The sequence below is a fragment of the Lynx rufus genome, unplaced genomic scaffold (genome assembly GCF_022079265.1).
Source record: "Lynx rufus isolate CCGP_SWC_20201006 ecotype Redwood Valley unplaced genomic scaffold, mLynRuf1.p SCAF_7, whole genome shotgun sequence".
Classification (NCBI taxonomy): Eukaryota; Metazoa; Chordata; class Mammalia; order Carnivora; family Felidae; genus Lynx; species Lynx rufus.
The window spans coordinates 43,282,375-43,298,190 of record NW_025814889.1 but is presented as its reverse complement, the minus strand read 5'-3'; the positions used below and the strand labels follow the sequence as shown (position 1 = coordinate 43,298,190).

Genomic DNA, 15,816 nt, shown 5'->3' with positions numbered 1-15,816 from the left:
GCCAGGTCACGATCTCGCGGTCCGTGAGTTCGAGCCCCGCGTCAGGCTCTGGGCTGATAGCTCGGAGCCTGGAGCCTGTTTCCGATTCTGTGTCTCCCTCTCTCTCTGCCCCTCCCCCGTTCATGCTCTGTCTCTCTCTGTCCCAAAAATAAATAAACGTTGAAAAAAAAAATTTTTAAAAAAGAAAAGAGTTCCAATTTTTATATAAATGCCTACATAATAAAGGAGAAAGATACCAAATAATCTAGCTGTATTACCTCCAGAAGCTAGAAAATAAAGAACAAACTAACCCTAAAATTAGCAGAAGGAAGAATATCATAAAGATTAGAGCAGAAATAAATGAAATAGGGAAAAGAAAAACAATTTTAAAAATCAAAGAAATTATGAGTTTTTAGAAAAGATCAACAAAATTGACACACCCTTAGCTGAACTACTTAAGAAAAAAAAAGAGGACCCACATATCTGTAAGAGAAGACATTACAACTATTCTTACAGAAATAAACGATCACAAGAAACTATTATAAACAATTTTATTTTATTTTATTTTATTTTTTTTTTTTTAATGTTTATTTATTTTTGAGACAGAGAGAGACAGAGCATGAACGGGGGAGGGTCAGAGAGAGAGGGAGACACAGAATCCAAAGCAGGCTCCAGGCTCTGAGCTGTCAGCACAGAGCCCGACGCGGGGCTCGAACTCACGGACCGTGAGATCATGACCTGAGCCGAAGTCGGACGCTCAACCGACTGAGCCACCCAGGCGCCCCTATTATAAACAATTTTAAACCAACAAATTGGAAAACGTAGAAAAAAGAACAGAAATTCTTAGAAACCTACAAATTACTCAACACCCAAAAAATGAATAATTCAAATAAAAAAATGGGCAGAAGATATGAATAGACATTTTTCCAAAGAAGACAACCTAAATGTCATCAACAAATGAATTGATAAAGAAAAGCTGATATACATAAACAATGCACTGTTGAGCTATATAAAAACAGCAAATCCTGCCTTTTCTGAGGACATGAATAAACCTTGAAAGTATTGTGCTAAGTGAAGTGTCGGATAGAGAAAGACAAACACTGTATAATCTCACTTGTACGTAGAATCTAAAAAAAATCCAAACTCATAGGAACAGAGAGAATCATTGTCGCCGGAGGCTAGGCGTGGGGGAAATGGGGAGATGTTGGTCAAAGGGAACAAACCTCCAGTTACAGGAGGAACAAGTTGTGCAGATTTAATGTACCGCGTGTGGAGACACTTAACAATATTGTATGGCCTATTTGAAAGTTACCAGGAGAATAAATCTTAACTTAAATACTCTCACCACACACACACACACACACACACACACACACACTGGCAATTGTGTGAGGTGATGGAGATGTTAACAACCACTATGGTGTTAATCGTTTCACTATATATATAGCAAATCATCATGTTATATGCCTTAAACTCACACAATGTTATAGGTTAATTACATCTTGGTAAAGCTAGGGAAAAAAAAAAAAGAAAATTGTGGAATAATTTCCAAAATGTTAAAATATGTTAGCAATCCATACCATACTTTTTAACGACGTGGAAAAGCTACATCATGATATCTAACCAATCAATAGAGTTTTGGGCCTCAGGAGCCCAATTTAATAGCCCCAATCGGTCCTACAAGACTGTGCCATTGCTACCCCTTCAGACACCCGTAGCAAGCCAAGCTGTTACCTAGGCTTCTGACTGCAAATTGGAAGTTCCAATGGCCCCTTCATTGGGTTAGATTAATTTTGCTAGAGTAGCTCACAGAATTCAGAGATACGTTTTACCTACTCGATTATCAGCATATTATAAAAGGACATAACTCAGGAACAGCCAAATGGAAAAGATGCATAGGGGCAAGTGATGAGGAAAGAGGCATGGAGCTTCCATGCCCTCTCTGCATGCACCGTTCTCTTGGCCCCTCCACATGTTCAGAAGCTCTCCAAACTCAGTCCTCTTGGGATTTTATGGAGGCTTCATTACACAGTCATGATTGATTAAACCATTGGCCGTTGGTGATTGATTCGATCTGCAGCCCCTTTTCCCTCCCTATCACATGGTTAGTTCTCCCGGCAACCAGCCCCCATCCTTAGGGAAGGTATTATGCTAAGTGAAATAAGTCAGTCAGAGAAGGACACATATCATGTTTTCACTCGTATGTGGATCTTGAGAAACTTAACAGAAGTCCATGGGGGAAGGGAAGGGGAAAAAAAAGTTACAGAGAGGGAGGGAGGCAAACCACAAGAGACTCTTAGATACAGAGAACAAACTGAGGGTGGATGGAGGGGTGGGAGAGACAGGAAAATGGGTGATGGGCACTGAGGAGGGCACTTGTTGGGATGAGCACTGGGTATTGTATGTAAGCCAATTTGACCATAAAGTATCCTAAAAATAAAAATAAAAGTCATCTCATAAGCATAATAAGAAATACATTTGTTCCTCTCAACACTTAGAAAATTCCAAGGGTTTGGGGAGCTGTGAGTCAGGAACCATGGACAAAGAACAAATATAAATGGGAAATATATATATTTGGTCATCTTAATGACCAAATATATATATTTTTCTTATAAATCGCAATACTGCAGTTACCAAAAGCTGAAAACTACAATTTTATACACACACATTTATTAAAGGAATACCATTTTTTCATACCCTTTGCTTTGTAAATAACATGATTTAGTTCCAAATTATACTGAAATACACATTATTTCAAAGTAAGTAAAAGGAGACTACGTATTTATAATTTGCCATGAAAGTTTGCCATGAATTATAAGAACAACGACGTTGAAAACTTAGCAGCTTTTAGTAATATCTTACAAATATATTCCATTGTTTATTTCTTACAAATTGCTATAATACTACTAGAAATTTTGGGTTATTTAAACCACGCACAATTCAACCAATGACTAATAACCTTTGGGCACGACAAAAAAAAAAAAAAAAAAAACCACAAGAAAGAAATTAGAACATCTAAAGCTCTCAGAACATTACTCAGCTTGGGTGGCTCAGTCAGTTAAGTGTTTGACCGTTGGTTTTAGCTCAGCTCAATGATCTCACAACTCATGAGTTCAAGCCCCACATCAGGCTCTGTGCTAACCGTGGGGAGCCCGCTTGGGATTCTCTTTCTGCCTCTCCCCTGCTCACACTTTCCCTGTCTCAAAAATAAATAAATTAACATTAAAAAAAGAACACAAGTATTGTCATTAACATCTAAGTAATTAAATAAAGCTCGATAATCAATTTCATGTTTTCCTATTCTTAAAATCTGATTCCAAGGTTTTCTCCTAGACCAACTATAACTCTCTAAAATGAAGGTTCTGCCACGAAAAAGCTCCACAGTGAACATGAGAGCCACGGAGAACAAAGTGGATTCATATGGCAAAGTGATGAAATAATCCTGTGTGTTTCAGGATGCACACTCACACACACACACACACACACACACACCCGGATGCACACATACACACATTTTTTTCATTCACCAAAGGAAAATTCATCCTGCAGCGTTATCTCCTACCTTGCTTCGTTATTCAAAACTAAACTGCATACAGCAAAAGATAAAAATAGAAAATACAAATACTTAAATTAGGACAACAATATAGCAGAATATTTTTACAACTTGGGGTGCAAAAGGACTTCCTAATCAGAAAATAAAACCCCTACACAAAGTTAATATACAAGCAACAGTCTTTGTACAAGTGACAATGATGTAGTACATCACTAGTAATCATAGTCTTAAAATAATATACTCTTTTGGGGCGCCTGGGTGGCTCAGTCAGTTGAGCGACCGACTTCGGCTCAAGTCATGATCTCACGGTTTGTGAGTTCAAGCCCCACATCGGGCACTGTGCTAACAGCTCAGAACCTGGAGCCTGCTTCAGATTCTGTGTCTTCCTCTCCTTCTGCCCCTCCCCTGCTTGCCCTCTGTCTCTGTCTCTCTCTCAAAAATAAACATGAAAAAAATGTTTTAATAAAAAATAAAGTCAAAGATAAAACACTAAACTTTCTGATGATTTTGAGACGCTATGGCAAGCATATTGTTTGGGTTTGTTATGCTTTCTATCTTTGTACATTCAAATATTTTTCTCATCAAAAATTAGAAAAGGTTCTATACACAATGGAGTATTACATGGCAAAGAGAAAGAATGAAATATGGCCCTTTGTAGCAACGTGGATGGAACTGGAGAGTGTGATGCTAAGTGAAATAAGCCATACAGAGAAAGACAGATACCATATGGTTTCACTCTTATGTGGATTCTGAGAAACTTAACAGGAACCCATGGGGGAGAGGAAGGAAAAAAAAAAAAAAGAGGTTAGAGTGGGAGAGAGCCAAAGCATAAGAGACTGTTAAAAACTGAGAACAAACTGAGGGTTGATGGGGGGTGGGAGGGAGGGGAGGGTGGGTGATGGGTATTGAGGAGGGCACCTTTTGGGATGAGCACTGGGTGTTGTATGGAAACCAATTTGACAATAAATGTCATATATTGAAAAATAAATAAATAAACATTAAAAAAAAGGTTCCATAGGCTAACCAATTTGGATGTAAATTTAAAAAAATAAACAAATAAGACAACTTAAAAAAAACAAAAAACAAACAGTAAAATAAAATCTATCATATTTGAAAAAAAATAAGAAAAGGTTGGGGCGCCTGGGTGGCTCAGTCTGTTGGGCTTCCGACTTCTGCTCAGGTCATGATCTCGCAGTCCATGAGTTCAAGCCCCACGTTGGGCTCTGCTCTGACAGCTCAGAGCCTGGAGCTTCCTTCAGATTCTGTCTCCCTCTCTCTCTGCCCCTCCCCTGCTCATACTCTGTCTCTCTCTCAAAAAACAACAACAAAAAACAACTAAAAAACAAATTAGAAAAGGTTAATGTGATAGCACAAATGAGAAACACTGATCTTTGAGAACATCTGTAGATACATATTATCATAACTTCAAGTTTTCTTCAAGATACTCGTACAAAGATAAAGCAAATGCACACTCTGATAGAGTGAACATAGTATGTCATTAATTAAGCTTTCTGACTTTGAAGGTAGTTAACAAGTAACCAGCTGAAATTTCCTGCATTTTGCTCTCAGAAACCACACTACTCTAAAAGTTATCTTCACTGGGGCAAAATAAAAGAAGTGTACCAATTGTTACCGTTGGAGAAGATACATTCAGTCCCTGGCAAGCACTGTACCAACACAATGGAGACATTTCTTTTCTATTTATTTGTGTTAAGGGTCATATACTGTATCTCCTAATCCTAGTTCTTCTCAATTCCCAAGTAATCCTCCTTTGTTCTTTTTTTTTTTTTAATATTTGTTTATTTTTGAGAGAGAGAGAGAGAGAGAGAGAGAGAACGATCAAGGGAGGGCCAGAAAGAGACAGACAGAAAATCCCAAGCAGGCTCCCCGCTGTCAGCACAGAGCTTGATGCGGGGCTCCAACTCACAAACCCTGAGATCAAGCCCTGAGCCGAAATCAAGAGTAGGACACTCAACCCACGGAGCCACCCAGGGGCCCAATCCTCCCTTGTTCTTGCCGGAATGTTTTCCTGCATTTTGCTCCCTTCCTTTCTTTTCTGTGAACTGCCTTTCTTCTTTCCTTTACTTTCTTGCCTAGCTTATCCCTTTACCCCAGCTTTTTAGCAGTAAATATTTGCTAACTCTTTCGAAAATGTATAGCATTTGCTCTCTTTTCTGTCAAGGACTTGTTCCCAAGGTACCCGAACTTGCGGTATTTGGATGCATTTCTGTACCAAAGCCCAGAGCCCTTCTTTGGTCAAGATCCAAAAGACAGCTATTCATTTCCACTGGTTCACTGAGGTTTACAGGTTAGAAAAAAACTGGGTTCCACCTTGCGTCGTGGGCAAAACTACCCCCACGAAGCGGACAGCACCCATATCACCGTCCCCGTATTTACCGACGGGAAAGCTGAGACTCGGGGAGTCCAGCGAGTTACCCAGGACGGCCCAACCGGGTCAGAACTAGGACGCAGGATCCTGACCACGGATCCAGTAACTCTTTCCCCTCCCGCCCGTCTTTCCTCTCCCTAAGGAAAGAAAGCGACCGGCTTCGGCTCAGGTCATGAGCTTGCGGTCCGTGAGTTCGAGCCCCGCGTCGGGCTCTGTGCTGATGGCTCAGAGCCTGGAGCCTGTTTCGGATTCTGTGTCTCCCTGTCTCTCTTTGCCCCTCCCCTGTTCATGCTCTGCCTCTCCCTGTCTCAAAAATAAATAAACGTTTAAAAAAAAATTTTTTTTTTTTTTTTAAGAAGGAAAGAAAGCTCCGTCTTGGGGGAAGGGAGCATTGTAGAGAAAACGTGCCTCTTTATCTGGGAGTGTAGTAAAGTGGCTCCATTTCTCCCCAGGATAATTCCTCCATCCACTCGCTTACGTCTATCTCACACATCCTCAGCCACCTCTCCAGGGGTTAGCACTCCTCACCCCGCAATATCCAACCTCTCCCCTTTCGTTTGACTCTCCCACTCAGCGTGTAGAGAGGCAACATTTCACATAAGCTTGTACAAGGCTCTTGGCTTGTCAAACTCCCTCCCGCCCCACCTGTCTGCCCATGACTTCCCTCTCATGCCCTTCCCTTCAGACAAACTCAGTGACGCTGGCCCCTTGTTTTCTGTCACTCCACAAGCTCCCATCAGGCTTCCTACCAACCCAGACTCTGAAACTGCTGGGTCCCGGTGTCCTCCTTGTCCCCAGATCGAGAAAAAACGATCATGTGGTCTGTTAGTTGCCTTTCCTTAAGTTTGTTTATTTTGAGAGAGAGAGCATGTGCAGGTGAGAGGCAGAGAGAGAGAGAGAGAGAGGGAGAGAGAGAGCCTCCCAAGCAGGCTCTGCACTCTCAGAGCAGAGCCCCTGATTCGGGCCCAGTCTCACCAACTGCGAGATCATGACCTGAACCAAAGTCGAGAGGAGGATTTTTAACCAACTGAGTCACCCAGGTGTCCCAGTTGTTTCTAGCTCCTTAAAAATGACTTAAGTTTTGGGGCACCTGGGCGGCTCAAGTCGGTTAAGCGTCTGACTTCAGCTCAGGTCATGATCTCTTGGTCTTGTGAGTTCAAACCCCATATCGGGCTCTGGGCTGACAGCTCGGAGCCTGGAGCCTGCTTCGGATCCTATGTCTCCCTCTCTCTCTGCCCCTCCCCTGCTCCTGCTCTGTCTCTCTCTGTCTTTCAAAAATGATTAAATGCTAAAAAAAAAAAAATTATTTTAGGAACTTAACTTCTGTTATATTTTGAATCAACACATGATAAAACCATGCAAACTTTTGAAATTATTTTTTTTCTAATTCTGTATGCTATTCACAGATGGCATCAGGCCCCAATAACTCAAACTGGTAAAAGTCTTCTCTTGGTTATTCTCTTCTTATAACTGTCCTCAGTGGGCTGCCTGGGTGCCTCAGTTGGTCGAGCATCTGACTCTTGGTCTCAGTTCAAGTCTTGATCTCAGGGTCGTGAGTTCAAGCCCCAAGTTGAGCTCCGTGCTGGGCGTGAAGCCTGCTCGTTACAAAATTGTCCTCAGAGATCCCACACTCTCCTGTGTTTCTCTCTCCGTCTTAGCCCTTCTTGTCCCATTGGGGACCCCTGCCCATCACCTAGACACTGGTGTCCCATGGGGCTCTGTCCCGGACTCTTTTCTTCAGCATATCCTACCTGGGTACTATCCCTTTCCATGGCATCAGCTTTCCCCATTTGCTGCTAAATCTATAATCTGTATAAGTAGGCCAGATCTCAGTAAGCTGGCACTGTTCTGATTTCGACTTTCACCGACAGTAACCAATGTTGTCCATTTTCACCGGGCAGTTCACAATGGAACGCTCATCACATTCTCACGATGCAAGGACACCCAACAGTTAAGAACAGAGATGATCGATCAAGACAGAGATAGTGACTGAAAAAATGATCTAGTTAGGATACAACTTGTGCCGCTGTAGCAAAGAGATCTCAAGATGCAGCGACTTAAATAAGGGAAAGAAAGAGATCTCAAGATGCAGCGACTTAAATAAGGGAACGCATTTTTCAGTAACACGAAAGTCTAGGCTAGAGTGGCCTTTGGATGATTCAGGAATGCTTCTCGCTCTGCCTTCTCTGACACATGGTTTCCGTCTTACGGTCGACAATAGAAGTCCTGAGCATAGTCATTGTGTCCACATTCCAGCCCGTGGTAAGGAACAAAGGGGGAGCCCAGAACCCAACCCTTACTTCTGAAGTTGTAAAAAGCCGCACACATCATGTTCCCCAACACCCCATTCGCCAGAACTTAGTCACATGCCACACTCAGCTGCGAGGGAGGAGGTGAGAAATGGAAGTTTTTAGCTAGGCAGTTTGTCCTCAGCTAAAACCCGGTTGTGTTATTAAAAATAGAATTGGAGAAGGGGTAATAAAATACAACCAACCGTTTCTGCTGCACGTGAAACAGATGTTTCTGAAGTTAACTATTTTCACTTAGTCTTTTCACTACCTCTATTTCCTATTTTATTATATTCTGTTTCATTGTTTTAAAACTTGCTCATAATTCACCCATCATATTATGACCACTGTAGATGAGGACCCATACTTTGAAAAACATGGTTCTAAGCCTACCGTGTCAAATATGGTACCCAGTAGCCACATGGGCTATTGAGCGCTCAAAATGTGATTAGCCTGAAGTTGTTATGTGTTGTTAGTGTAGAATCCCATACCAGATTTCAAAGACTTGTTACCAGAAAAAGAACATGAAGCATCTTTAGCGATATTTATATTGATTAAATGTTGAAATGATAGGGGCGCCTGGGTGGCTCAGTCGGTTAAGCGTCCGACTTCGGCTCAGGTCACGATCTCACGGTCTGTGAGTTCGAGCCCCGCGTCGGGCTCTGTGCTGACAGCTCAGAGCCTGGAGCCTGCTTCAGATTCTGTGTCTCCCTCTCTCTCTGACCCTCCCCCGTTCATGCTCTGTCTCTCCCTGTCTCAAAAATAAATAAACGTTAAAAAAAAAAATGTTGAAATGATAGTGCTTTGGATGTAATGAGTTAAGTAAAATATATATTACCAAAATTAATTCAATCTGCTGATTTTTGTATCTTAATGTGGCTACTAGAAAATGCAAAATTACATAGGAGGCTCACAGTCTACATGTCTATGAAACCATACTGCCCTAAACCCTAGATGCAAATGTTAAACTCCCTCTGAATATTAATACTTGAATATTCCACAAGTACTTTCTAAAACTAGACTCTTTCACTTCCCAGCCCTTAGCCCTCCTGTCTTCTTTGTGTTCCCACTCAGTGCATCCTCAGCTAAAGGCATTCAATCAGTTAAAGGCAACATAATCCACTCAGCGACCTACCAGGAAAACTGAAAGGCATATTCTCCTTTATCTATCACATTCATGTATTCACTGTGTGCTGTCACTTTACCTCTTAAATGTGATATAAATCTATCAGTCATTTTCTAATCTCATCATGAATGCCCTAGTTCAAAATACCATCATCTGTCACCTAGATAATTGTATCAGTTCCCAAATGGCCTCTCTGCCTCCTGGGTTGTCTCCTTCCAGTCAGTCCTTCAAAGTGACCTTTCTGAGAAACAAATCTGGAGAAGTCACTTCACACCTTGATCACTCCCCTAAACACCTTAATAGTGCCAACAAGCTCCTTTTTTATTTGAAGCCAGCTTGCTTCACTTTTCTGAATGCATGGGCCTCTTCTCTGTACCAAGTGCTTTCCATCTCACTAAATGTGTCATGATTATTCTTACCTCCTGAGCCTTTGTATACATCATTCCTTATGTGCTTGGAATGCATTTTTTTTTAATCGCCTTCTCCCCTCTGGCTAAACACTACTCATATTTCAGAGCTTCATTAAAATTTTGCTTTCCCATTAGAATTCTTTTCCAAAGCCCAAGACTGGATTATGTGTTCCTCTTCTGCGCTCCCAGAGCATCCTGAACTTCGATAAGAATGTTTGGCCACTAAAAGGATGAGATCGTGCCATTTGAGACAGCACGAATGGACCTTGAGGGTATTATGCTAAGTGAAATAAGTCAGAGTGAGAAAGACAAATGCCATATGATTTCACTCATAAGTGGAAACTTAAAAAAAAAATGAATAAAAAGCAAAAAGAAGAATTGGACCTATAAATACGGAGAATAAACTATATTCCCCTCACCCACTGGTAGGCAAATGGTTGAAGGGGAGTGGGAGACACAGGCTTCCAATTATGGAGTGAATAAGTCATGGGAATAAAAGGCACAGCAGAGGAAGATAGTCAATGTATCTGTATAGCAATGTATAGGGACAGATAGTTGCTGCACTTGTAGTAGACATTGCACAAGGTGGAATGTATAAACTTGTCACTGTGTGGTATGCCTGAGACAAATGTAACAGTGTGTATCAACTGTATTCAAATAGATACATAAATAACATTGCATTAAAACGCACGTACAAAAGACGTTTCTAACAGTGCGAGATGCTCGAAAGAATCATTGGAGCACTATGTCGGTGAACACATTGCTCACCAGTGTGTGCAGTGTGGTACACACTCCTGGAAGAAACATGCACAAAAATTGTGGGTAACAGTGGTATCTGAGTGAATGAAGCCACACCGTCAATTTCAGTAAAACGCTATATTTAATTAACGCTTTGCACTACACGTTACACGCTGTATATACGAACGTGTTCAAAAAAGGTGACTCTGGCAATGCGGGCTCCATGAATGACTCCGTTTGCTGCTATTTCCAAATAAGAAGGCAGAAAATATTAAGGAAAAAAAAATCACAGTTAAAGAAGACAATAACCGACATAAAAATATGCTAGCGGAAGAGTAGATTAGGAGATGCAAAAACAAAAACAACAACAACAACAACAAAAACACAGCAGTGATCTGGAAGACAGGATAATAAAAAGCACCCAAGCTGAAGAGCAAAAAAAGCAAAGAATTTTTAAAAGGAGGATACGTTTAGGAATCTTTTGGACAGAATCAAGCAAATAAATATTCATGTTATAGGGGCCAAAAAAAAATAATAATAATGTTTGGCTACTGTATTTTTATTGCTTGTTTATTTGTCTGCTTTCACACCCACAGAACATAAGACCTTTTAGTGCATACCTGTTTCTACATATTTGACCATTCCATCTCCATAATTTGCATGATACTGAGCCCTACTTGGCTCAATAAATACTTATAAAACAACCAGATAGTTGGATGGATGGATGGACGGATGGATGGATGCGTGGATGGATAGTTTGAATAGATAGATAGTTGAATACATGATGGATGGATGGATGGATGGATAGATGGATGGATGTATAGTTTGAATAGATAGTTGAATACATGATGGATGGATGGATGGATGGATGGATGGATAGATGGATGGATGGATGTATAGTTTGAATAGATAGTTGAATACATGATGGATGGATGGATGGATGGATGGATGGATAGATGGATGGATGTATAGTTTGAATAGATAGTTGAATACATGATGGATGGATGGATAGATGGATGGATGGATGTATAGTTTGAATAGATAGTTGAATACATGATGGATGGATGGATGGATGGATGGATAGATGGATGGATGGATGTATAGTTTGAATAGATAGTTGAATACATGATGGATGGATGGATGGATGGATGGATGAAATAGTTTATATGATTAAAGACTGTTGAAGAGTAGTATATTTAGAAGGCGGTAACAAAACGTGTGTGTACAGTAAATGATAAAAGACTATTGTGATTTTTGCACTGCAGGTCAAAGCTTTCTTCTTGAGGTCCTGCCACTTCTCTTTTCAGCTTCTCACTGTCTCAATACAGGAAAATATTTTCTATTTTCATTCCCCCAGGATCTGGCTCCGCATCCGACATCCAGTAATATCCCTAAGGTCAAACACCTATTAGCTCAATCCAATATCATTTCCAGAGAGAACTACTGGATGCTGAAACTGCTTCAACATGTGAGCAGGCATATCTAATGGAGGACTTGCAGGCACGCTGACCTGCAGTGAAATAGCTATTTTGAGCCTGTCCAGTGTTGCTTAAATTGTAGCTTCCCTTGCCAACTATTCAGGCAAGAGACGTGAGGAAAGCCACAAAAGGAGCTGTGGGGAAGTGGAACGAAGAAGTAAGAGAGAGAAGGGGTTGCAAACCCGATTAGCTGCTTTACAGTAAAAGGCAGAGAAAGCGAGCATGAAGGGGAATGTGGATTTTATCCCTCCAGGAATTCTCTTTAGCCCACAAGGAATTAACCTTGACTGTAATTAGGCCCCTGAGAGCAATGGCCCTTCCACAGAAGTTCAGAGACCTCTACTTTGTTTAGACACCATGTGTGGGTGGAACTTCCTGTTTGCACAGAGAGCAGCATAAAGCCTAGTTGCTCTGAGGAATGTCTGGGACCAGACCAGTTGCAGGGGAGCGGGGTGCAGTACAGTCTGGTCTCCTGGGGGCCCTTCTCCCTGCAGCATGGGGAAGAACAAACTCCTTCATCCAAATCTTATTCTCCTCCTTCTGATCTTCCTGCCTGCAGATGCCTCAGTCCCTGGAAAACTGTGAGTTTCACATAGAACATAAAGAATCCTTTCCCTAAAAGAGAATCCTCTCTGATTCTCCTTTGTATGATTCATTTGTCTTTCCCATGAAACTGTCACCTTCTTACCCCTAAAGTCTCTTCCCATGATGAGATTTCATAAATCTGGTCTATTCATTCTTTACTTATTCTTAACTAATCCTCTCCAACTCTCCAAATCTCTGAATTTCTAAATTTGCTAGGCATATGCAAAGACTTTCTAAGGGGCTTTGGGAAGTGATCCTTTCAAAGGAATCGATTTCCAGATCCTCACATTCAGATTGCTTGCTCTCGATCGTGCTATTTATCCTTTATTACTTCGCCTTCCTTCATTGTCCATCTTCCACTTTATAAAAGAAAGACAAAAAAAAAAAAGAAGAAAGAAAGAAAGAAAGAAAGAGGCAAACCTCTCCTTCAATCGTATGCTACCATGGAGCACTGTCCTGGGGTATAAAAATCTGTAGGATGCCAAATCATAAAAACGATTTGAACTATTGATATTGGTGTAGAGAAAGCAAAGGACTCTAACGATGAGGGAGAAAATTCTTTGGCAGATTATGTGATGATGAATGCTTTGTGTCAACAAAGTTGAGGGGGATCCAAACGAAATACCAGCTGACAGCTGATTAGAAGTGATTCTTGATAATAGATACTTGGTGAATGTTGGTATATAATGCAGAAGGAGTTGCAAAAGCCGGTAACAACGATATACTTGTTTTATCTGTGTTTTATTTACTTTCAGGTAAACAGTTTTTCGTGGCACTCATGTCTATACAGACTAAAAATAGCAACACAATTAATGTTAGGCCTCTTTCAATTCTCGCTACTAAGGAATAGCCACTCGTGGAAACACAAAAACAGCTCATTGTTCTCATTAAATATGTGCTTCGAAAATATTTTGATTTGCTATAGTATGTGTGAATTGTGACTTGTAATACATTCATATTGTTTTGATCAGTTGTATTCTCGTAAGACTTCTAAAAATAATTCAATCCAGAAGAAAATGCTTAGCATTTACAACTTTATGGTCGCATAAAGAGTTAAAGTTAAATTAAGCACCCATCCATAGTATTATATGTATGAGCATATGTATATATATATACATATATAGTTAATAAAGAAGCCAGAGTTATCCATGAACATATTTTGAAGCATTAAAGTCTTAGGATAAACTTCTATGTAGTCAGTGGCATGGTAATTCAAGTTTAAGGAGGAAAAAAGAAAGAAAGATGTTAAATTTCTGATCATCACAGAAAGGACATTTTGACATATTTTTTAAATAGGTCATATTGGGTATGTTGTCGCTATAATATTTAAGAACCCATCAAAAACTTATAAAAGACTGATGTAAGTTTTAACTTTAAAAATGTCATTGGAAATAGTATCTTTTGCTATTATTTAAACTTGTGACAAAAATATACATGTTTACTCGAAAATATGTAAGGAATGTGTAGTGTCTAAAAATTATTTTAGGAATTCTGTGAGCAGAAATGTTTGAAAACTACACAGCCAATAAAACTATGTATGAGGGTATTGTCAAAGTCTGTTCTGCTCATGAGTTACCTCGGCCCAAAATTCAATCACTAGAAGGCCATTTGTGGGCGGAACCACTGTCTAGCCAAGAACTGAAGGGCAAATATTGAAAATGCAAATAGCCAGAGTTAGGTAACAAGAAGATAACATTAGTTGCTCACCACAACTGAGACTTCAAACTAATGACTTTCTTTGAGCGTCAGATTCCATATCTACAAAATGGAAGCAAGTATTTTCCATACGATTTTCACAGGGTTGTTGGATATATATATCCAGGGAAAGTACTGCACGTTGATTGGTTTTAGTAATGTCTCCCCTGAGACCTTGCTTGCTTTTTACAACAGTCCCAGTGTAAAATAGATTTACGACACGATAAGTGTAATCAGCCTATTTCTGATGTGAATTCGGATGCTTGCATACGGTGTTCCTGAAAGTGAGGTGTCTCAGCAAATTTGCTCACACAAGTCAAATGTTCACTGCAATGGCATTGGTGATGGAACAGGGAATAAGTCTCACACGTGCCGTTCCACAGCAGAGATCAATTTCACGTTCACCAATATGTCTTCTTGTGGTAGAGAACGAATGACAGTAACAATAATTGTGATGGAAAATAGTGCTGGCGATAACACCAGGGTGATTCCCCTCCTACACTCTCCTCTAACTGGACTCCCCCATTCCCAGGCAGTACATGGCCCTGGTCCCCTCCCTGCTCCACACCGAGACCCCTGAGAAGGGTTGCATCCTTCTGAGCTACCTGGATGAGACAGTGACTGTAAGTGCTTCCTTGGAGTCCCTCAGGGGAAACCAGAGCCTCTTCACTGACCTGGTGGCGGAGAAGGATTTATTCCACTGTGTCTCCTTCACTGTGAGTATGCCCATTTGACTTAATACACTTGATTCTACTGGTTAGGGTCATAGACATCTAGAATTCAGTCAAAACTTTGAGAGCCTGGAAAAGCCTTCAGAAAGAAATCTAAATGTAGTAACTATGCATAGGAATTAAGAAGCAGTGTGTGTGAATTTCCAGCCATGGGAGCCAAATATTTATAGGCATATTAAAAATCAACTTAAAGGGGCACCTGGGTGGCGCAGTTGGTTAAGCGTCCGACTTCAGCCAGGTCACGATCTCGCGGTCCGTGAGTTCGAGCCCCGCGTCAGGCTCTGGGCTGATGGCTCAGAGTCTGGAGCCTGTTTCCGATTCTGTGTCTCCCTCTCTCTCTGCCCCTCCCCCGTTCATGCTCTGTCTCTCTGTGTCCCAAAAATAAATAAACGTTGGGAAAAAAAAATCAACTTAATGACCAAAGAAAATTTCTGTTAGCCAGGAGGGGAAAAAGCAGTATGCACTGGACAAAGGGAAAATGTGACTTCTTCTTAAAATGTGACTTCTGTAAAATGGAAAATAGAAAAAAATATTAATAAGGCACACTAGACCAATGCATGACATACGCCCCCAGTGGTGGCCTGACAGGAACGCATCACCCCATACTGAAGAGTGAAAATTGTAGAAATTTCCATAAGCACATATCCAATCTCTTCAGAGTTGCCCACACATAACATGCTTATAGCCTACGGCCAATAAACTATGGTAGTTTTCTTTCCCATAGCCTTAAAATATATTCCTACCATGCCCTTTAAGCACATAACATCAACTTGGTAAAGTTCAGTATATAATTGGATCAGGACTGTATTGTTTGATCTATAAGGAGATGTGAGTCTCACTTATG

At 40.7% G+C, this 15,816-nt stretch overlaps 1 protein-coding gene across 1 annotated transcript in view; it reads left to right on the top strand.

Annotated features, from left to right (window-relative positions):
• The first annotated feature begins 12,321 nt into the window (after positions 1 to 12,321).
• The window catches only part of LOC124502507 (alpha-2-macroglobulin-like), a 45,366-nt gene continuing 41,871 nt past the window's right edge, over positions 12,322 to 15,816 (top strand). The window contains exons 1-2 of the mRNA XM_047067183.1: positions 12,322 to 12,542; positions 14,774 to 14,957. Of these exons, the coding sequence (XP_046923139.1) occupies positions 12,457 to 12,542; positions 14,774 to 14,957 (270 nt within the window). The 5' untranslated portion in view covers positions 12,322 to 12,456. The remainder of the gene's footprint in view (positions 12,543 to 14,773; positions 14,958 to 15,816) is intronic.